Here is a 24,609-nt window from a genome sequence, read left to right on the forward strand (position 1 = left end):
CTTACGTCACAGGGAGCGTGTACTGGTGATTGGTTGAAACAGGCCAATCAGGATGCTCTCTGTCTTACACGCGCTTCATGAGGCACACACGCAAGGTTTCTCTCCCTCCGCCGCTCTGCCGTGCGCACACGCTCTAGATTCCGGGAGTTTGAACTAATTTGCGGGCATTGGGGAGCTGTTATCAACATGCGGGAGACTCCCGGAACTTCGGGAGACTTGTGATGTCTGTGTTTTGTCTTGAGAATCAGGTTGCACTATCAGTTCGATCGCAACATAAGTGATGGATTAAAACATTGCTACCGCAGATATAGGTTAAGTTAAAACGGTGTTTACAAAGTGAAGCACTAAATATAAAGGCAGTTAATAACAGCAGCAGTAAAAGATTGTGTTTTAGTTACTGTAGTCAGTGGTTTTCAGCGAGTGCTTGTGCACTAATGCATCATTTTTCCTGTCCTTTTAATCAAGCCTGTTAGCTTGCTGCGCACCTAGCACATTTGTGAGTCTGCTCAAACTGTTGTGTCCGTCTTTTCACATGCAACACAAATGCAATATCAAGTCACTCTGTAGGCATCTTACAACAGTTCCCACACAAGCGATTTATAGATTATCATAACAGAATATGCTAATCAATGACTTGAAGATAGTTAACTCCACATCAGCAACATAATGCATCCACTAACCATTCAGAAACGTCCTGTTGCATTCTACATGTTGTCATTTCTTCTTGAGTCTCTCCATCATTGTCCGACTTCAGTTTAAACATAAAGGGCAGAACAGTTTCTCACATTTTAGTGCTTGTCTGCATGAGCTAATCGGAGCTGCTCACACACACACACCCACACACACACACACACACACACACACGCTTAATTCCCGTGGTCATTCATGAACTCTTAAAAGAGGTAAACGAATTGAACTATTTATTTTATGTTATGTGAGTTGAACTAACCACTTTATTTTTATTTGTGGACTTTACTACATGAAGTGTTAACTGATACAATTGTGTTAATGCATTTATTGCAGTGGTTGATGAGATGCTTTGTTGATTGCTCAAGATGATTATGTATATTCATTATGATTTTGTGAATGAATAACATTTCATAACTTTGAGCATTTCATAGCTCACTTTTATGTCCTTTCACTTCATGATCCTCTTTATGAATTGTTTTGTTGTACTGAAAAGGAAATTTTCTCTTTCATTTCAGACCTGATGGAAGAGAACGAGGAGGAACTTCATGTCTAACCTGGAGAAAAACAGTTGAGTCGATCAAAGACTAAAAAGACTTTTTTAAAGAAAACGAGCGCCAAGACATCTATAACCTGCACTCAGTGTGGGAAGAGTTTTCCAAGGAAATATAGTCTAGAGATTCACATGAAGATCCACACAGGAGAGAAGCCATTCACATGTGATCAGTGCGGGAAGAGTTTCTCAAGGAAAGAAGGTCTTGAAATTCACGCAAGAGTGGAGAGAAGCCGTTCATGTGTGAAAAGAGATTCTCTACCAAACAATATCTTCATGATCACATGAGAATTCATACTGGAGAGAAGCCTTACACATGTGATCAATGTGGGAAGAGCTTCACACAAAAAAATGGTCTTACAGGGCACATGGCGATCCACACTGGAGTGAAGCCGTATGTATGTCAACAATGTGGAAACTATTTCCCACGCAAACAAAATCTTGATGCTCACATGAAAGTTCATACTGGAGAGAAGCCGTTTAAGTGTGATCAATGTGGGAAGAGTTTCACCCGATCAAGGGTCCTTAAAGAACACATGATGATCCACAGAGGAGAGAAGCCGTTCACTTGTGATCAGTGTGGAAAGAGTTTCAGACGAGAAAAAAGTCGAGAGATTCACTTTAGATTTCACACTGGAGAGAGGCCGCATGTATGCGATCAGTGTGGGAAGGGTTTCATCCGACCAGGAAACCTTAAGAGTCACATGAGAATCCACATAGGAGAGAAGTCGTTCACATGTGATCAGTGTGAAAAGAGTTTCCTACACAAAGAAAATCTTAAGCTACACATGAGAATCCACACCGGAGAGAAGCCGTTCACATGTGAGCAATGCGGCAAAACATTTATTAGGGCATCAATCCTGAAGGCACACCTGACGGTTCATACGAAGGAGAGGCCACATTCATGTTCTGTGTGTGGAAAGAGTTTCTCACTGCGGCAAACTTTACAAAAACATGAGAAAATACACTCTGGTGTGAGAGAGTACATGTGCTTTGAGTGTGAGAAGACTTTTATTTCAGCAAGCAGTTTAAAATTACACCAGAGAAATCATACTGGAGAAAAACCTTACATGTGTTCACACTGTGACAAGAGATTCAGTCGGTCAACAACTCTGAAAACGCATGAGAGGATCCACAGCAGAGAGAAGCTGCACACGTGTGATCAGTGCGGAAAGAGTTTCACTATTAAAACTCATCTGAAACGACACATGAAGATCCATGAGGTGGAGAAACACATCACTGCAGTCTGAGATCACGGTTAGTAGTTCATCTTTATGTGCTGAGCAAACAAATTCTCTTATGTATAAGTTAGGCACAGACAAATCGCCCTGTAGCCCAAGACTGGTCGCCCACTGAAGCTAAGCAGTGTTGAGTCTAGTGGTTGACCGATATGGGTTTTTTGATGGCCGATGCCGATATCTTAGAGAGCAGGGTGGCCGATATAAAGCCGATATTTATATTTATATATCAAACATATATATATATATATATATATATATATATATATATATATATACACACACACACACACACACATATATATTATATATATACACACACACTTTATATTTATATAAATCAATATTTAATAAATTAGATACATTTAATAAATATTTAAAAATATTTAAAATAAACATGCTTAGGCCCTATACTTTAGATGGCAACTTCTTGAATCTGCAATCCTATTACAGTATTTTTCCACAAATAAAGTAATTGTTTAAAAATATATGAATATGTGAGTAAAAAGGAAGTAAACACTGTAACAGGGCACTCGGTAATCTGGTAATTTCATGCGCACTGATAATCATATTTTTTTTACTTTGACTTTTGACAAGGTAACGCTAATTTTACATACAGCACACAGTGAAAACGACATGAATATGACACAGTGGGACACTGGATATAGCACAGCATATTTTAAAATGAAGGATTTAAAGTTTTTCGATTGCGTCTCCTGTAAAGCTGATCTTCTGTTCACATTTACTCGCTTCGCACGGACCGTCACTCGCAGGAACACGTTTATGCAGGCTACAAATGCACTCTTCACAAGATATCACAGCTGGATTCGATTCAATCTGCAAGGTTTGTAAAATTAAACGTTTATTAGATATTCAGAGATTTGTTTAAATGAAGTAGATGCGCATTTGCTGAATGTTGACGGTAAATGAGAAAGTATTTTAGCCTGATTGTTTGCCTTTTCGGTTACAAATAATATAAAAGCAAATGCATTACTTTTTCGCATCCCATTTACTTTCTTTGATTACCAGTTCTGTAGCCACCGGTTCTGTCTAACAAAGTATTAGATATGACTGACAGAGAGACGGAGAATGTGAGTGAGCGCTGTGTGATCAGATTCAGGCGCTGCCGTTCTCTTCTCAGGCGCTTGTGTTCTCAGCGCCGCCCGTCAAAATAAAAGTCTGCAGCGCCGTCAAAATAAAAGTCTGCAGCGCCGTCAAAATAAAAGTCCCGCTTCCAAAACATCGGCCAATCAGAAAAACTTATCGGCCGATGCCGATATTTTAAAAAAGCCAAATATCGGCCGATATATCGGCCGTGGCGATATATCGGTCGACCACTAGTTGAGTCTGGTGTTGAGTCTGGTCAGTACCTGGATGGGAGACTCCTGTTAAAACTGGGCTGCTGCTGGAAGAGGTGTTAGTGAGTCCAGCAGGGGGCGTTGCTCACCCTGTCGTCTGTGGGTCCTAACGGCCCAGTATATTGACCGGGACATTATACTGAAACAAGCACCGTCCTTCAGATGAGACGTTTAGCCCAGGAGACACCAAATCGGCTTTAGTTTTTTCTGCACCGTTGGGTCTAGTCTCGGGTTTTTCCGGCTGATTCGGTATGGTCAGAGGCCTGTCAGAGAGAGAGCTCCGATTGGCTGTTCAATTAAGTGAATGAGTCAATAATAGCAAAACAGCAAGCAAAGAAGTCAAAACGGTACATATATAAGGCTATAATTTTACATCATCTTACCTGAGTATTCCATTCCAGTGGAATGAAGAAAGTGATCGGCATAATTAATATATATAATATGGTAAGCAAACGCTGCTGAGTTAACGGTTTGTATATCTGCAGTCCTAGTTTTGGTTTCGTGTTTTGATTGATGCTAATATAGAGAGCTACTTCCTTACATGAACGCACCTGCAAGTTGACTACCGGCTGTAGTCCTTTTGGTGTGTTTAAGCGTTTGTTTTTAGGTCAACATGTAGGGAATGAGAGGCGACAACACAGTTGTCTATTCAATTCTGCTATTTCTTTGACGTCAGATTGTTGTGTCCCTACACTTAAAGCGAGGTCCTGACTCTCTGTGGTCATTAAAAGTCTCATGGCAAGTCTAGTAAAGAGTAGGGGTGTAACCCTGTTGTCCCTGCCAAATTCCCTCCATTGGTGCTTATCAATCATGGCCTCCTGATAATCCCCATCCATTAAATTGGCTCTATCTCTCTCTTATCAACCTATAGCGTGTGTTGTAGGGTTGCAATGGTTCTCTGTAAAAAATCCACCCACGGATCGGCCCGCATTCTGACGACGCATCTTTATTATGGTTTGTTTAAAATTACACGTAAAACAGACAGACAGAGTTCGGATAATGTATGTTTCTGTTGATGGTTACGCATTCTGGCTTTGCAATACGTTACAACAGCGATGATCAAAAACATGGATAAACCAGCCACTCTTTGTAAACTTTGTTATATAAGAGTGCCGCACACTCTAATATGATCAGTCATCACTCTGTCAGTAATTTAAGCCGTCATGACTCAGGTATTGATATCGTGCGAGCGCAGGTAAGACCAGAACAGCACATTACTATCTGTGTGTAAACTAAACTCATTTAAGCCAAAAGATAACTTGGACAAGTTGTGAGAAGATTTGTGTGTGTGCATCTGAAGCACGCACACGAAAAGCCCCACCTCAGACAGCACGCCAATATTTTGTTTTGAGTTTTCTTCTTTCAAGTCTTGCACTTGAACGGACAAATTCACACACAAATTATGTCAACATCCCCGTCTTGGCAAGTATTCTAGCAAACACAGTCTGTTGTGTCTAGAGATGCTCTGATCAGCATTTTTTCACCCAAATCATGATCTGCCGATTGCCGATCACAGAATGACAGGGGAATGGGAATCTTTTAACTATAATCTAGCAGAGTTTGCACCATTTTTATAAATGAAACTAACTATGAATTAACTGTATTGGGTGAAAAAACTGTAGAAATAGGCTACAGTCAAGATCTTGAAGAACCACCAAGTGTTTATTTAATTGTATTTAGAAAATATTTATAAAAATATAATAGTAGCCTTATAAGATACCTTAAGGCTACTGTAGGCAATGTTTCCCAAATAAAGCAGAGTAACAAAATTATTCCAAACAAAGAGGGGTCAGGCAGACCAACACACATTAGATCAGCTTAATGGGATAGGATCAAGTTACACTTAGGCATAGCCTACTTGGAAATTGTAGCCTCTTAATACACTGACTACATTTAATAATTGGCAGCAAAATGTAAAACTTGTTACACTAAAACTGGCTACTGCAACAAAGGACAAAAGGACAAAACTATGGCAAGTTTTTTTTCTGTTATTTTTATGAACATCTGATTTAGTTGAACTACATCAGATCCAAAAAATAAAATACCACCACCACTTTTGAAACATCTCGCGGCTCGAATACAAATAAATAGAACATCTCCTGTTAACTAGCAGAGCATTCATTTTGTTCATTTGTTAAATAAGAGGCGATCTAGAGCTGAAATGTTTTTTTTATTTATCAAGTGATCAAAGTGCTCGTTTCCGCTGAGATCAGTGGCGCGGATACTCGGTCTTCACTCGGACGCGCGCTTCAATCAGTTTCGAAGACTCTCTATTCGTTCCGGTGAAGAAGGAGAACTGATGTTGCCACTGCCAAGTTCCGCTCTGCTGTTGTGTGCCTGTGCGCCGCGCATGCAGGTGGAAAAAAGTCGCGCGAGTAATTTACATCACGTGATCGGCTTTTTTGATCTGCGCTTTTGGGGTTCGCCGATCAAGCTATTTTTAGCCAATATCGGCCATGTTCAATATCATGATCGGCGGCCAATCAATCGGAGCATCACCAGTTGTGTCATGTGCCACTAAAACTGGTGCCATGTGCCAACAGATTGTGTAATGTGCCACTAAAACCTGTGCGCAAAAAAGATTTGTTGGTTGATTGGTATCTATTTTAACCCATGTTCAACCAACATTAATATGATTTTCACATGTGATTTGGTCTGTTGTGTGTTTTGACTCCCAATTGTTTAACAGACATTGTAATGCATGTACACAAAATAGCAAACTTCCATTCAGAAACAATTTCTACTCTCACATCTACATATTGTTTGTCATAAACACCAGATGCTCAACTTGATCTGCAGCAAGTGCTGAGCACCTTTTGTTGACAATGTTTTCAGCTGATGAAAACACAAGCTCATCTTTGACCGATGTTCCAGGTATGGTCAAGTATTTCGTTGCACGATTTTTGCCACCGACTGAGGATTTTCGTCTGCCTTTTTCCGCCATTTTTCAAATGAACAACGCAGCCGCACCGCGCTGTATTCTGGATAAGCTAACAAAAACACACTGTGTCGTCATCATGTCTCGCACGTCTCTCGACACACCAAAAATTTGAATGTACGGTTTTGCATTCAAATGTGCAGGTTTTTTTTTTTTTAATTCAACGAATATTCGAAATTCGAATTTTTATTTGACAGCCCTAAAAAGTACATTGACTTGTTTTACATGTAGAATCTGACACCTACAAGGTCTAACAGCAAATTTATATTCTACTCAGATTTATTGCTTATCGCCTGCTTGAGGTGCTGGAGCTCATTCTGTAAAGTTAAACTGAGACTCACTCGCTCTGAGGATAAACATTTAGGCAAAATGGAAAAACTCACATGACTTTCTAACATTTAAAGAGAAGTAAATAACTATCCAATGTGAAAAACATTTCAAGCCAGAGTAAACAACACAGGCAAACAGGACGAACTGAAATCTGAAAAATTGATTATTTATCTGTTAAAATAAAACTTGTTTGTGTTTTTGGCAGAACTACCAGAAAGCGTCTGGAAGGAGAGGACAGAGATAACGCCAGTGATGCAGAACCTGCAGAATGAAACCTCATGATACTGAAGAACAAAGAGGTTGGTGTGTATTCTTGAGTCCTCATTCATTTATCATGCTGGAGAAAACGCTGATGCTCGCTAGATTTACATTGTTTCAGGTCGAGAATAAAAATTGATAGACTAAAGCGCATAACCCAAGTGTATTGTTTTGACTTTGAACTTTTAAACATTTTAATTCTGTCAAGTGCAAGTGGCGCCCTCTATTGTACAGGCATAAATTTGCTTTAACTTCAGTCCAACACATATTGACGTTTGGTTTGAAAGGACCGCCTGTCAACAAATTCTCACATTTTTGCATAGCTTAGACGCCAATCAGCTTGTGCAGTGTAGGAAATGATGCAGTTGCTTATAGATTACTTGTCAAGACTGCACCATCTAGAGTTTCATGACCAAAACTAGTGATTTATAACACAAATCATCTTCATGACATGAAAATAGATCATAATCGTGAACCTCAGTTGTTGACCATATTTGATGGGATTAAAATCACTAGTAATCTCATCAGTGATCTTGACTTTAAGCTTCACTTTTCACTTCACGTTTGTCTCTCATTTGAAATCTCACATTATTTAATGTTTCTTTTAGACCTGCTGGACGTGAACAAGGAAGGAAAAACAAAAGCCAAAAATCACATGAGATTCACATGAGAGTTCACACTGGGAAGAAGCGGCTCAGGCTTTCGCTCTGAAATCACATCCATCTCATTCTGCAGACAGTCTACTGCAATCTGTGATTTATTCTGGACGATGAAAATTATAATTATATTAATATAATGAAAATGTAGTAGTTTTGTCAGCATAGATGATGATCAAACCTGTTCCTTGAAGTAATTTTAGACCTTGAGCAAAATGTTTTTCAGTTTATACTAATGCCTGTCAGGCCTGCTCATTGTCAATTAAAATGATTTAAAAATGAACAATTTGTAAACTCTTTTTTTCTGTGCTTTTGCCTTACTAAGAATTATTTACTGTGCATTGGATATTCAAATCAAGTCAAGTCACCTTTATTTATATAGCACTTTTTACAATGCAGATTGTTTCAAAGCAGCTTTACAGAGATAACAGGAAAGTAAGGTTGTAATAATATTGTTAAATTAAATGTCCCCAACTAAGCAAGCCAAAAGCCGATGGCTATTAATAATTTAATAATAATTAATAATATGAATAATTAATAAACATGATATTAATTAGATCATTTAATTTTTAGTCATGCAATTCACATTCATGTCCCATAACATCAGTGATCATGTGCCCTTTCTCTTGGTTTGGCAACCGCCCCCTTAAGATATCTATGCATCGCCATTGCTCTGCAAAAAATATTATTGATCTTGTTATCTGTGTCAAAGCACAAGCAGAAAATTAGCTAAATATTAACAGCAAAACAAACTGTCAAAGAGGAGTTTCTGCAAATTCACCATAGGTGGGAATGTCAAATGTCCACATAAGAAATGAAGGGAGCTTTTACGGTTTAATTAAAGGGTTTGTTCACCCTTCATTTGTTGACCATCAAACCCAGTATTACTGAAAGCTCTAGTAATGCCTGCCAAACATGAGTTTGCTGTTTGATGTCACCAAAAGCTTTTTATTGCAACCTTACCAAACACATTGTGTTTATATAGGTGAGGTCTGATCATAGTTTGGGACTTTCTGATCTCAAGACCCAACTAACCAATCATTTTAGCACACATATTTTGGAGAAATTTTTTTTTGTATCTATTCCACATTTATCTGTGTAGCTTAACTGGAGTTAAAGGTAAGTTTATATTTTTATATTTACCAAGGGCCATTATTTCACACGGTCAATGTTTGTATGCAACGTAATACACAAAACGTGTTTAGCACAAAAAGTCTTAGCCAAATATGAAGGGTCTAGGTCCATGAGGGCAGAGGGCAGTTTTTTCTGAGAGTAAAATATCTCTACAGAAATCTGATGAGCTTCAGTCTTCAGTTGAAGACTTTACCAGAAGATTTCATCTCTAAACATACCAAGGACACACATACACTCCAGGTAATACATAATTTTAAAACAATATGAACAGCCAGGTAATGTTAGTGTTAATGTGCCATTTAGAGCTCAAGCAGAATATTAATTTAAATGTGATCACATGGGATTTCACTAGATTGCAAAGGAACTGAAGGAAATTATGTCCTTTTTAGTTTCTTAATATTGTATTTTTTTTAAACAATTAATTAAATAACCATCCAACATTTAAAACATTGAGAGAATTAAGGAAATGTCAAAGTATTTGGATAGTAAAGCAAGGTTTTTTTTCATGGAACCAGATGAAACTCAAAACTTTTTTTGTTGTTATTGCTTTTATTGAGACCAAGCTGCTCAAAACAACTCGTTTCTGATTTAGTCTCAGTGTGACGTCATATCTGCAGAAGATCAAAACCCACTTTTACATCATTGCCTCTTTAGCCCCGCCCACCAATTCGCTCATGTAGTTGTTTTTTATGCAGATGCAGTTACTAAAACAACAAAATAATAGAGACACCTCTGAGGATTACATGATGTTGTGCATTCTTTGCATTGCCTTGTGATCTAAAACATCAAGCGTGGATGAACGTTATTTTTAACAAAGATCCAGAACACGTCAGTAAGACACAAGCTTCATCCCAATTTGGAGGCTGCATCCTTCAGAAAGTAAACACTAAAGTAAAGACAACTCCAACCCAAAACCCACAGCAACAGTGTAAAAGTAGCCCAATTCCAGGCTTGGCAACACTGAACCGAGTGTCTGTAATTGGCCTAGCAGCTTTGTGACAGCTGACAGCTTTGTGAGGGGATTTTAAAAAGAGAAACGAAGCAGGAAAGTTTATGCAATGAGGTTAGTTTTTCAGGAAAGAAGGAGATGGGAACTGGCGAACGTTTCAACACTTTAATAATAAAACGAAAGTAAAAAAAAAACTGTCTTCGCTCCTCCTTTTATGCTTCCGAAGCTCCTCTGTGAGAAACATGAGACCGGTGCGGTGGGCAGGTACTCAGCTCAAGTGTCTTGAGAGTTAGCCAGTAAATAAACTAAAAAGGGGCACCACAGTTTGTCAAAAGTCCTTAAAGAACCAGTGAGTGACAGTCTGATTTTCTACAATTTAATGCGAGTGTACAAAACAATAGTTACAACATGACAGAAGCTGTGTTTGTTTGAAACGAGAGAGCGAGTCCATGATACTGGATGGCATTATTAAAAAACTGTACACAAAATATTGTGTACAGTTTTTGTCTTGCCTCCACCCAGGTCCAGCGCAGACAGCCCGTCCAGGCTGCTATCCAGGGGGTAAGTGCAAGAACAAGCAGCCCAACAGACTTGGCAATGCGATCAGTTCGCGTGACACCCCCTACCAAGTGGCGCAAAAAGTGGGTATGCGCTATATGCGGCGCATAGGGTGTTGCCAGTTTTTTAATAGTGCGCGCGTGAGCGCTGAGTGAGCAGCACAGTAGTGAGTTATCGTTGAAACTCGAAAAAGAGATGGATAAAGCAAGCTGTCGGGGGCAAAAAATAGAAAAATAAACAGGGAAAAGGAGATGGCATGTCAAGGGATGCGACAGCAGCTAAATAAGTGGTTGGTGAAAGGCAACAGGTAGGATTTAAAGTGTGACGTCTGTGCTTGGAGGAGGCTTGCAAATATTCATGTTAACAGACTAGCGTTTGCTAACACTGGGAATGTAGCAGCCAGAATATGTAGCTAGCTAGCTAGAATATGCAAAACCGAGGTTGCTGAGCTGAAAACTGAAAAATATAAGGTAGCATGTACAATAAATGACAAGAATCTGGAAAACAACTGATGCAATATCTCTGGTTTACCATGGAATCATGCATAGATTTGCTACCAAACTTGGAGGCTTGCAAATATTAATGTTAACAGACTGGCAAGTGTTTGCTAACTTAATGGAAAATAATATTGCTGATATCTACATTTAGATTCTGGTTAAACCCTATGGTACCAATCCCATGCATGACATATCTCAATTTTATTAAAGTAAAATAACTGATAAATATAAGGCAGCATGCACAATAAATGACTAGAAGCTGGAAAACGTTATTTATGCCATAAGGCTGGTTTATCATGAAAACAAATAGATTTTGTTTTACCATTAGCTGTTCATGTTAGCTGTGCTGTCAGACTTACAGGGTATAGTTACATCTGCTGGGTGACATGGAAGCTGTATAGGGGCACATCTCTCTCTCTCTTTAAAGATCTGTGTTATATATGTATGTGTGTGTGTGTATTTATATATATATATATATATATATATATATATATATATATATATATATATATAATTTTGGGGGTGCCAAAATTGTTGCTGCATACCCCTCTAACACTGGGTAGTTGCGCCCCTGCCCCTACCCCCTTGGACCTGCGAGTTTTGAACCCCTTTGAACGGATGCGCTGGCACACAGTTGGCCACGGGACCTACGAAAATATGCCTTTCCCCCAGTAAGCCAACTCGCACAGACAGTATGCAAGGTTTGGGAGGACGAGGAGCAGGTCTTGCTAGTTGTGCCTTTTTGGCCCAACTGGACCTGGTTCCCAGAACTCATGTTCCTCACGACAGCCCCTCCCTGGGGCATTCCTCTGAGGAAGGACCTGCTTTCCCAAGCTCGATGACCCGCTCAATGTCGGCTTGTTGCGCCATTACACTCCTATGGACCGGATACGTGGGCTTATTTGCTCCAGTGGAGCAGTGAACCCTGTTGAGCTCCTCTGTCACCCTCGGCAGTCAGACGTGGAAGAGCAATATATGCACACACTTGTATGCATTCTTCCAGGGTACAGTGTCTTTTCCCCACCTCTGACGGTGTTGTCTCCTCCCTAACTAGGCCGGAACAACCCCAGCATTCCGTATGTTGTTCAAATGTGTAACTTCCACAAGACACCTCCCAACGTGCAGGATGTGGCTTCCGTATCGTTCCTTTTCCACTAGAAAGGGCAAGCTTTCCCAGTGTTATCCAATAGTCTCCCTGAGTGGGTCAGGCGGAACAGCAGTGATTGACCTTCTCTGCATAGAGCCAAGGTATTTTTGCATCAGATGGGGGCGGATTAGGAGGCTTATGCAGGGCACTGGAAGGGCCCACAACAGTGGCGTTGAAAAACTAAATAAAAGAACATGACTTTTTTGTCAAAATATCACAGCTGTTCCAATGAATAAAGATATCTATATCAATCAAATTGGTCTTTCCCCCTTTTTTTGTAAATTCTGTCCAGAAAGAGAAATGTCTCTAGATTGGAATTATTTTCATAAATCAGGGCAGATGAATGAAAAGAAAGAATATTCTCCTATTCTTTATGATTTGCTGTCCTCTTTCCTCTGTACCAGATATGGGTGGCTCGCCATCAAGTGTGAAGTTTCACAGGATGTCACAGAAGATCACAGGAGTAAATAGAAAAAACATACAAAGAAGAAAACAAAACCTGGTCTGATCACAGACCAGAACATTAATTTAGTGAATTCAAGAATAATTTCACATCAAAGAAAGAAATAATCAAAAATAAACAATTAAAAATTACAAATACCATTTTTACCAGAATATATATATATTGTACTGATTTACATCTATATCAATAGTTTTTTTTTCTTTTACACATGCGCATGTGACTAATAGCCACGCGGTTCACTATGACCACATTTATTACCACTTAAATAACCACTACAATTAAATTAAACAATTTCACATACAAATGTAATTTTTACAAGAAATTATTTATTACACTAATTTACCTCTATATCAATAGTTTTTTCTTACACAGGCGCGTCTGACCAACAATGCCGACGGTGAACGAGTAAAATGTGACAACAATATTCAGGGGATACAGTTGTAACTGAGGCGTTCCCTTTCAAGAGAACTCGAGCTGCGCCGGGATTGACGCTATGGGAACGTCTATACCAACGCCACCATAGCGACGAGTGTCTGTCCAGTGTGAAATCGTGTGAGCAGCACTAGGACGAGAGCACCTGAGACCCTGGTGTAGAGTCCAAGTCCAAAGAGTAAAACCTGGCGAATGTGTGCGATGAGGACCACCCTGCCGCATCACAAACATCTTATAATAAATAATAATAATACGTTTATTTTATATAGCGCCTTTCACAAACCCAAGGTCGCTTTACATAGAGGAAAGGCAATGAAATACAACAGCAACCAGAACAATACAACAAAGACAAGTTATCTGTATGAAGCTATGAGTTTGTTGTGGAGAAATGATCATTAAACAAAAAGGTCTTGAGATGTACTTTAAAGAAGGGAAGAGGAGCACAGTCACGAAGAGGTTGTGGGAGGCAGTTCCAGAGTTTGGGGGCCAAGGCACTGTAGGACCTGCCACACAGGCTGGAAAGTCTGGAGCGGGGGATAGCCAAGAGATTTTGATCAGAGGATCTCAGTGAGCGGGAAAGAGTGTACGGGGTCAGGAGGTCGCGGATGTAGAGGGGAGCAAGGTTGTGCAGGGCTTTGAAGGTGAGTAATAGTACTTTGTATTTGATCCGGGACGGAACTGGTAGCCAGTGAAGTTGCTGGAAATTGGGGGTGATGTGTGCTGATCGAGATTTGAATATATTGTAGCCTTTGAAGTGATTTAAAAGGGAGACCAAGGAAAAGTGAGTTGCAGTAGTCAAGACGGGACATAATGAAGGAGTTAACCAAAGTCTGTGCATCACTAACCGAGAGGAAGGGTTGGAGGCGAGCAATGTTACGAAGGTGAAAGCAGATCTTGGAGGGCAACTCCTGATATAAGGGCCTTAGAGGCTGCCATACTCCTAGTAGAGTGGGAAAGAACTGCCATAAGTGAAGGCTGTTCAGCCGACTCATAAGCAAGTGAGACAGCGTCGACCTCCCACTTGCTCATTCTTTGCTTAGATGCAGGGGACCCTTTGTTAGGGGGCCCGAAACATACGAACAGCTGTTCAGATTTACGCCACAGGGAAGCTCTAGGCATCTAGCGCCCGAACTGGGCAAAGCAGATTACTCTTTTCCTGGTCCGAGTTCTGGAAGGGAGGAGGAGATATGCCTGGTCTAGTATGAAGGAATGCTTTAACCATGCCAGGTGCAAAATCCAAGCACGAGGGAGCAACCGACAGTGCTTGCAAATTTCCAATCCTTTTAAGAGAAGAGATAGCGAGGAGGAACAAAGCTTTCAAAGTCAGGAACTTTGCCAGAACCTCCTCCAGTGCCTCGAAGGGAGCCAGGGAAAGGCCTTGAAGGACAATATCCAAATCCCATGTCGGCACCCTGGTACGAGCTGTAGGCCTCAGCCTCAGAGTACCACAGAGGAAACGAGATACCAACGGGTCTTTTTCCAAAGACATTCCACCCAAAGGAATGTGGTTAGCACCTATGGTCAACACATAAACCTTTAACCCTCTGGGGTCAGCAAGCGCGCCGGTGCGTTTTGGCAGATTTTTTTCACAAAATAGACTTAAAATACTCCATCATTTCTGGTCATACAGACTTAAGAAATATGAAAAAATAAACTGTTAAATGTCTACTTTTTTATGTGCCCACATACAATCTAAATAAAATATTGTGCTTTTGTAAAATAAAGAAAATACACAGGGTGTGCTTTCTGCCTCCGTCTACGTGAACTTTTTTTCTGGAGCACGTCTCTAAACTTAAACAAAACTCAGCGAATACTATTCACCCAGGCATGAACTATATATCTTTATAATCATTTAAGTGTGTACTTTTAAATTATCTAATTCAAAACTAAAATAAATATTTTCTGTTTGTGTAATCTATATAAAAAGAGAGAGATGTCAGCCGTTCTAATTATCGTTCTCGCAGCTCATTATTCTGCTAATCTGACACGCCCACGGAGAGCGCGCGCTATTCAAACGCAAATGATCTGAAGCAACACATGCAGATGTGTAAACGCCAACATAAACTCGGTAAAACACACTACATTTAGTCAGATTAATGTACTATGTCGTCTTGCGAGGCTGGGAGGAATAATCCTGGGACATTTACCTCAGAATAAGTCCTGGTTTATTTTCATTTCGGGGAGCAATGATCCAGCTGAGAATTGTGTAAGTTTTTTATTCTTGTGCTTTGTTCTAATCGCGAAATAGAATAGTGTCTGTACTGTTTAAATTTGAATCATGTTTCTGTGTGTGTATGAATGTATGTATGTATGTATGTATGTATGTATGTATATATATATATATATATATATATATATATTGCCCTTGCATTCTTTCTAGTGTGACACACCTGAATGAAAGGCTCATTATGCAGGTCTTTGTCTTCTCAGGTGTGAACCATCTAATTATTCACGATAAGGGGTTGGGGCGTTCACGCCCATCCGCATATTGCTTTTCCAAACAAAAAAATGTTTTTCACAATTTAAAACAATCTATTGTTTTATGCGAATGATTAGGCAGGATGATTTTCAGATCATTTTGAAGCAAAAACTCTAGGCGACAACATCCATTAGTCAAAAGTATTGTGGACACATATTTAGTGTGTGTTTTGTGGCCTTATTTCAGAAATGTTAATTTTTTCAATAACCATGCATTAACAATATTCTCTCAAAAATACAAACATGTACATGTTGCTCACATATTATGGTAGCCCTGTTTGTGCTTAATAGAGTGTAATTTCACCTGTGCCGTTAATATGTTTATAAGCAACTGAAAAAAACACAAATGTCATGGCATGTCAAAACATCTCAAGGACCCCAAAAACACCTTAGACCCCAGAGGGTTAAAGTGGACGGGGATAGACCTGCAGTGAACCGCTCCTGCAGGAACTCCAGCACTGTACCAACCGTGCAGTTAACTTGGTCCAACTAACGGTCACTACACCATGAAGTGAAGACTCTCCACTCAATGCATAAAGTTTCCTTGTGGAGGGAGGTCTGGAATGTAGAATGGTCTCCTCAGTTGCGAGACCCATCCCTATAAGCTATGCCCCCTCAGAGGCCAAGTCCACAGTTCTGGTCGGGGGTGAAATATCAAGCCCCCTGCTTGGGACTGAAGGTCCCTCCTGACGGGTAGCTCCAGTGGAGGCCCGTTGAAGAGAGAGACTAGATTGTTTAGCCATACTCTGCCCGGCCACCGCGGGGCTATAAAAAGTAGGTGAACCTGGTCCCTGCAAACTCTCTCCAGAACTCCCGGGAGCAGAGCGATCGGGGGAAAAACATACAAACGTATCCTGGCCATGTTTGTTCCATAGCATCCAGTCCGCCCTTCTAGGATCGCTCCCCAACCCGTGAGAGAAGCATCTGTCGTTAGCATCTTGCGACGAATCAAGGTTTCTTCCACATAACCAGGGCACGTAAGCACCGCAGCGTAACCCTGATCATGCGAAAGAGGTTGCCCCTCGGGGCAAACCCCTTTGGTTCTGAGCCACCACTGCAGGGGTCTGCTCTGGAGCCCTCCTCGGAAGGGGCGGGCATCTGGAGGCCACTACATTTCCGGGTGGTCCTTGAGATATTTGCTTACCGCTGCGCCCTGAACCACACGAGGTGGCAGGGTTGGCAGAACAGTCCTCTGAGGGCCCCGAAGGGAGACGGGCACCGTATAAAGAGGTGTTGACCACTCTCCTTTGGGGGGACTGCCCTCACTGGCTTGGCTTCTTGTCTTTTTCCTTTATATTACTGAGATTGAGCCACAGATGCCTCTCAGTGGCCACCAGGGCTGCCATAGGCCGATGGATTTGGCCGTCTCCTTGGTGGCCCTGAGAGATAAATCTGTGGCTCGACGTAGTTCGTAAAACTATGTCAGGGCCAATTCCCCCACCCTCATCGATGTCATCCAGCAGGGACATAATGTGAAGGCATGCTGCAGCCTGACCAGCGGCTGAGTAAGCTTTTCCCACCAGAGGAGATGTAGTTCTGACTGGCTTAGTGGGTAATGCCTTCTGGGAAGATGCCACTTCGGTGGAGAGATCGCTCGCAAGCGACTCTTCCACTTTTGCCATCTCCCCAAAACCATGCTCTTTATAGTTAGATATAGAGGAGTAGTTTGATGTGCACTGTACACTCTATATGAAACCGTTTTTTACCACAATCTTGACACCTCAGTGTGGAGATCGGGGAAAAATGGTAGGCCCCATCGCTGAGGTTGTGATCGAGAAGGCAGGAAACATTCACCCAGCTTGCTTCTAGAACGAACGTCCTGTTTATCTGCTGGCCAGTCAATGCTTAGTCTTTCAACCGCTCTTGTCACAAACTCAACCAGCTCTTCGAATGCATGAGACTGAGGAGGTGAATCCTCAGTGTCTCTTGCATCGACACTGACAACTTCCAGTGCCTCAGAAAAAGATAGTTGCAGTGTCGGTGCCTCCACCAGGGTGGAAGGAACCGCAACCCGTGCTTCCAAACCCTGAGAGAAGGCACTGGATTTATCAGGTGAAGGCAGAGAAACCCCGCTGATAAATCCATTTACGAACCTCAAGACTGTGATCACCGCTGTGCCACGGCAGCAGCGGGACCAGAGCCCAGTGGAACGCGAGCCTGAGCGTCCTCACGAAAGAACGCCAGGTGGGATCTAAGCGTCTATATAGGAAGCACATCACAGTGGTCACAGCCAGCACCCTCCAGCGCTGACTGTGCATGCTCCTCACCCACAAGCTACACAAAGAATGTGTGTGTCCCCTACCCGGGCAGGTAGGCGCTCTCTGTTTTCGAGCAGGCTTTATAGTTTCCTGGTTCGTGACGTCACCCGCCATTGGACTGATTTTACATGTGCTTCAAGACGTCATCATGCAAAGCGTTCCCATAGCTTCAATCTTGACGCAACGCGAGTTCCCTTGAAAGGGAACATAAATCAACTTCTTTATAATGTTCTTTAATAACATTCATATTTATTTTTACTTTTGTTTAGGGAAATTTGATGTTGCTAAATTATAAATAAATGAAACTTAATTCCCTTTATTTAACCGGGGATGTACTTACATTTATAAGTGTATTCCTCAGCCGCCACAGAACTATCACCCCCCATTTAAAAAAAAAAAAATCCTGCTGTCGCTGCGCAATGAATCTTGGGACAGGCTAGGCAGCGAAGGATCTACTCGTTTGGGGAATGAAGGATGCATTTGTAGTGCACATTCGAAGGAGTTTTTGAATTCGGACAGCCCTTCATTGCACCGCTGTGACACAAACGGCCTTCGAAAGATGCAGCCTCTGAATTCACCCTTCGCAGGGAGTTTGATTGACAGGGGATCTGACCAATCATAATCCGCCATCCGCCGAATCCGCCATTTTTGTACGACAAAGCTGTCCAAAAAAAAGTGGAAATTTGAAAATGACCAAATTTGAAAGTTGAGACTTTGTTTCATATCAAAAGTAACCAAGTCTGTCCTGTCTTTCAGCGTGTTGTCAGTGTCCTCTCTGCTCCGCGATGCATTTTTCACTGGTGAGAACATGGTGGGCCGTGAGAGTGGCATGGCTTGTCTGACAAAGCAACAGTAACTAAAGGGGGCGGGTCTTTGTGAACGGTCAATTGGGATGTCTTTCAGTTATTCTGCTTGCTAACAGCAGGTGTTTATCAGTGTCTGAATTTACTCCTCTTTTCATTCACTGTCAAGTGGACTATATTAGTAAACTAATGTAGGGAATAGTGAATGATGGTATAGGGTGTGATTTTGGGACAGTCTCTGAGTGTCGATCTTGATATTTTCTCAAGAACGGCGAATATTACCCAGAATGCATTTTTTTTTAAAATGTATGTTACTGTCAAAATTTGGCAGGGTTTTTTTTTTACAGCAAGATTTTACTATGCATATTTGCTGATGACAGCAACAATCCTCCATTCATTCAAGGTGACTCTGACATATTCAAGGTGATTTTGATTCCAGCAACTGCTCATGTTCTCTTTCTCACATGCTGTTTACACAATGCTATCACATTTGTGAAAATGCTTAAACAAAAGGTTCATAGTGTCGGAGAAAGTACGTAGTTTCAGCTTTAAAATTAACATTTTCATTGGAAATCATGTTATCCACATGATACTGACTGAAAAATAAAATTAAAAAATTAACATGAATCTCAGAATTCATATGCGTTTTCTAACTTTTCAAGGACAGAAGCGTGCATTGTGGACTAAGTTTGTGTAAAACCTGATGAGCATGTTCTCCAGCATGATTTGAGATGATCCAAAGAGCATCTTATGAAGGGTGTGAGAAATGTATAAACCATGCACATAAAACATGTACTGATGCAATTACAAAATTACACTACCGAATAGATGAATAATATCTATTCATCTATTTAGTATACATACCAAGAACACACATAAAACAGCATTAATGCGCATCATAATAATGGTACAAGTATTATAACTATACAAACTATACAAAAACATTGTTTGTACAGGAAGTGAGAACATGAGCAGGTGCTGGATGGTACTGATAAACAAACTCCCCTCCAACATATAAAAGGATAAACCAGGGCCCCACAACGCAACGTCCAGACATTGACATTGACATACTGAACTGGTTCGTGTCAGAAATACATAATTGAACAATGTAAACTTTGTAATAATTTTTAATGTATAATTCTGTTTTAAATTCAATACAGAGTTCCAGTATTCTTTGTGAAACAATGACAGTCTGGACTGTCTACCTGTCTCTCTGTCTTCTCGTAGCTTTGACTGCTTCAGGTAAGACCATTATTCCACTTTTCACATCATAACCGATATTTTAACATGAATTGTAGCACTGCTGGGACACTAATGACTAATCAGAAGCCAAGAATGAAATGATCTAATACACTATGTGCATGCACTAAACTAAACCTGAATTTGTCTCTTAATTATTATGATAATATTAAGATTATCATACACTATTATTACAATATAACAATAAAACAACAACAATTATATCAGCTAAACTTATTTAGTTATTATACATTTATTTATATTATTATTATTGACAATAAAATACATCAACAAATATGCCTGTTAATCTGTAGTATATTATTATTAGCAGCAGTAGTAGTAGTGGAGCTATTGTTCCTTTTATTCTATTAAAGAAGTGTTTGTATTAACATTTGATGCTGACGTTAGTTCTTCTTCATTTCAGAATTTGTTGTGTACCATTTTACGTTCCCTAATTTAATGTGATTTGTGCAAAGCTGTCCAATATGACTATATCTAGCCTATGATAATAAGCGCTTGATATCATTATGCACATTAATAGCCATATTTATTTGATGCAAATGAAAACAACAATGTGTGTGATAGACATACAGTCTTTTCCATAGAAGAGATACACAACCAATGTCATCTAGAGCACGTCTGAGATGAGCGCACCCGTCAACCCGATACCACCGTACCTCAACTACCGCTTTCTGGGCAAGGAGAACTGTTAGCGAGCCGTGCAAACCCAAAAAAACTCCACGGGATGATGTCCTTCAGCGAGGACATTTGAATACATTTGGACATTAGTGCATTTGGATCGGGATTTGGTCTGTTTTGTACTGCGCGTCCACTTTATTCATCGTCCTGACTGATTTAGTTGACATGGAGTGTTTTAGTTACCCGGAAAGTCCCATTATATTCCTGTCAGGGTGTTGAACGATGGTGTCCATCGCTTACATCGCCGGATTCCTGCTGGAAGACAAAGTGGTTTGTAATGAGCAGTTCGATAATGAGTTCAGGACAGTGGTTCAAGGCACCAAAAAGGAAGGTTGCACCATCTTGTTCATGATGTTGTAGTTCTTCAGCATGCCCAGCTGGTGGGTCATCCTCACTTGGTTCCTCGAGGCCGGGATGAAATGGGGTCACGAGGCCATTGACGCAAATTCGCAATATTTCCATCTTGCAGTGTGGGCAGTGGCAGCCATCAAGACCATTAGCATCCTGGCGGTGGATCAAGTGGATGAAGATGTTCTCAACGGCGTTTGCTTTGTGTGGATTCAACAGCGTGGAAGCGCTCGTTCAACCTGGCGCCGCTGTTCATTGGTACCTCGTTCCTCCTGGCGGGCTCCATGTCTCTGTTCCGCATCAGGACCATCATGAAGCACGACGACACCAAGACGGAGAAGCTGATGGTGATCAGTGTCCTCTACACGATCCCAGCCACCATCGTGATCACGTGTTATTACTTCTACGAACAGGTCTTTCGGGATCAGTGGGAACAGACACGGAACATGGTGCCGTGTGCCGCATACAATCCGCTGATGAACCCGGACTTCACGGTGTTCATGATCAAATACCTAATGACCCTGATCATGGGGATCATGTCTGGACTCTGGATATGGTCCAGAAAGACATTTAACTCATGGAGGAAGTTCTACATGAGACTGGCAAACAGCAAACAAAGAGAAAAAACCGTGTGACCACCTGCTTAGAGCTGCTATATATAAATTAACTAAATTAATACATTTTTTACTAGGAAAATGAACCATCACTGAACTTACTTATGCTGGACTATGATGCTATTTTCTTCTAGATCTGCTGTACAGCAGAAACATCTTTGTTCAGTGATGGTTAATTTTTGTTGTAAAAAAAGTTTATATATTATACATTTATACATTTTTATTATATATATATATATATATATATATATATATATATATATATATAGACGCTCTGAAGAAAACTGTGATGTCATCGTCCAGCTCAGTTCAGTTCTCATATAATGGTGTCAACGCAGGAAGATCAATAATATTGTTGAATATTACAATATTAAGCAACTAAGCAAGCCAAAAGCCAAAGGCAACAGTGGCAAGGAACCAAAACTCCATCATGTGACAGAATGGAGAAAAAAACCTTGGGAGAACCCAGGCTCAGTCGGGAGCCAGTTCACCTCTGGCCACAAACAAACAGTGTATGATTATGATTCAGCCAGCATTACAGGTCAGAAGTCAGATTGGATTGGACAATCAGAATATTTATCCAGTTCCATCTGGTTGAAGATCAGAGTCATCACGCCGGTATATGGATGGGTATGTTGAGGATCAGTGCCACTGATGTTGTATGACAGTAAGCCAGTGTTTGATTACTAGAAATTGTACAACAGTTAAGGGTTTAAGGAAGTTGTTAAAGGGGTGGTTTACTGCTTTTTTTCTTTGCATGATTGTGTTTATGGGGTGCAATATAACATGTCTTCGTGTTTTGTTTTGTTTTTAAAGCCTCATTTTTCATTAATTTCACCTTTATTGTAAGCCGCTTTCTCCTTTGTCATTTGAACGACCGGTTGACTTCCTGATTCTATTAAATCACTCCCTCAGAAACAGGCAATTGACTCGGATTGGTTAGTTGGGCCGGTGTGTTGCAATTGGCTAAACTGCGTAGCGTACATTGTCCGGAAACTTCACGCCCATTACCTTTACGGGCGAAAGTTGCATGGTCATATGTAAATAATGGTGTTAATACTGCCGTGTCAGTTTGAGCCAGAATCAGACCCAGAAAGCGGTGATGAAGAGAGTCAAGCAGAACCTCCCCAAACATGGCTCTTACAAAACGTTTTTTGAACTTCATACACGTTTGTTATACACACAAAATAGCATCGAACTATAACTATACTATAAACAAACAGCGTTATTGGCATTGGTTTACGTTCTTGATCGAATCGAAAAATTATATCATAAAGTATGGAAAATACATTTACTGTACAAAATTAGTACATAATTACAAATTCAGGTCCAAAAGTGTTTGTACGCGTTTGTCATAGACACACGAAATAGCGTAACTAAGTGGCTACTAAAGCCAGCACTGGCGTTTGTTTACGTCCTTGATGAAACTAAAACACTACATCTAAAATTATACATGCAAATACATTTAAAATTATTAAGTCTTACAGGTTGTGGCCCAACTGCTGCCTCTGGTTTTAAAGCTGGAACTGCTTCATGCTTTAGTAACAGTTTCTTGTTGAATCCGGCATTAAATTTGTGGAGATTCTGGAAGCTGTCTTCTGTAAAATGCGCAGCACAGAGAGCAAAATTACGATTGTATTTTTCTGGAACACAATCAAACATAAACTGTAGCCATTGTTGACGAACTACAGCGGCCGTTGGAAGCCCGAACACAGAAGACCTGACAGCTGGGTGAAAATAACACACTTTCGACGACATGGCTGCTCTCCACTATAACTCTTCCTCTTCCACAAAGCCGCAGAAATATGGCCATGCCCCCTTTTTTGCATATTCCGGAGGGAGGGTTGATGTAAATGTATGGGTTAGTTACGTATAAAACCCGGGAGTATCTCGTTGTAGTCCCATTCAAGTCGTTTTTGTAGGCATTAAACTTCCTGATTTTTAAAAGACGATATCTCTGCTTATGTTGAACTTTCAGCGCAGCAACTTTGCAGATACTGTTCATGCACCAACAGCAACATTACACACTATTTAAAATGAAAAAAGTGAAATCGCAATCAACCACCCCTTTAAGAATAAGTTCAGGAATGTGATTAAAGAGATTAAAATTTAAATAATTAAATATATAAAGATATTGGACTTTTACATTTTCCATGCAACATTTTGTATTAATATGTAATTGAATTACTGTGGGTTTTTAGCAAAGAAACTTCCATAAATTATTCTCTCTCCTCTCTCTCTCTCTCTCTCTCTCTCTCTCTCTCTCTCTCTCTCTCTCTCTCTCTCTCTCTTTGTCTCTCTTTCTCTTAAATTATCTTTTAAATTACATCACAGTGGTCATGTGTCCCTTTGTCCCCAATTTCATATCCAGGATCAGATGGAGACATTGTTCCAGAATGTCCCAACATTCCACATGGCGAGAGAGTGGACTGTTTCCCAGATCCCGACGCTTCCCAGGTAAACTGCAGTGGATAATGCCTACATTCCACACAAACCCCCAGCATGCTTTGCTAAATCATAGTGTGCGTCCTTACAGCAAAAGTGTTTGGAAAGAGCTTGCTGTTGGAGCCCTGTGAGTGAGGCAAACGTCCCCTGGTGCTTCTTTTCCAAACACCACGGCTACAGCGTGGTCAGCGAAAGCAAGCCTGACAGCACACGTGAGTTCAGCCTCAACCCAGATGTTGTACAAACTATCTACTTTCCATTGTGCTTTGAAAAGTTTGTATTCGACCATGTAGCAAGTAGAGCAAACAATTCGCCAAGACCTCATGGAAAATGTTTGTTATGCTGTAGATATTGAGGCCAAGCTGACAAGAATGGATGCTCCATCTCTATTTGGAGATGATATTAAAGAGTTGACCTTCTACGCTGAAATGCAGACAGAAAACCGTCTTCGATTTAAGGTCTGTTTAAAAACTGATGCAAATAGGAGAGGCATCGTGTCAATGTAAAGACGTCTTTAATGGCGTGCA

The 24,609-nt window shown here is 40.7% G+C and overlaps 2 protein-coding genes and 1 pseudogene across 2 annotated transcripts in view; all 3 read left to right on the forward strand.

The window, feature by feature from the left end:
* The first annotated feature begins 1,205 nt into the window (after positions 1-1,205).
* LOC143749659 (uncharacterized) lies at positions 1,206-8,304 on the forward strand. Its single transcript, XM_077242082.1, has 3 exons — positions 1,206-2,497; positions 7,310-7,403; positions 7,971-8,304. Exon 1 carries the CDS (start codon positions 1,480-1,482, stop codon positions 2,488-2,490), a length of 1,011 nt encoding a protein of 336 aa, XP_077098197.1. The 5' UTR covers positions 1,206-1,479; the 3' UTR covers positions 2,491-2,497; positions 7,310-7,403; positions 7,971-8,304.
* Positions 8,305-9,309: 1,005 nt separating this feature from the next.
* LOC143749660 (sucrase-isomaltase, intestinal-like) overlaps positions 9,310-24,609 on the forward strand; it is an 84,534-nt gene continuing 69,234 nt past the window's right edge. The window contains exons 1-5 of the mRNA XM_077242083.1: positions 9,310-9,392; positions 19,898-19,979; positions 24,003-24,094; positions 24,174-24,294; positions 24,431-24,540. Coding sequence (XP_077098198.1) covers positions 9,315-9,392; positions 19,898-19,979; positions 24,003-24,094; positions 24,174-24,294; positions 24,431-24,540 — 483 coding nt within the window. The 5' untranslated portion in view covers positions 9,310-9,314. The remainder of the gene's footprint in view (positions 9,393-19,897; positions 19,980-24,002; positions 24,095-24,173; positions 24,295-24,430; positions 24,541-24,609) is intronic.
* On the forward strand, positions 20,621-21,658 carry LOC143750667 (frizzled-1-like; annotated as a pseudogene).

This window comes from Siphateles boraxobius, unplaced genomic scaffold (assembly GCF_051911475.1).
Source record: "Siphateles boraxobius isolate OS27281-9 unplaced genomic scaffold, OSU_SipBor_1 25, whole genome shotgun sequence".
NCBI lineage: Eukaryota > Metazoa > Chordata > Actinopteri > Cypriniformes > Leuciscidae > Siphateles > Siphateles boraxobius.

What these genes read in the sequence shown, in the direction of transcription:
- LOC143749659 (XM_077242082.1), top strand. Translation starts at nt 1,480, where the DNA reads ATGTGTGAAAAGAGATTCTCTACCAAACAATATCTTCATGATCACATG.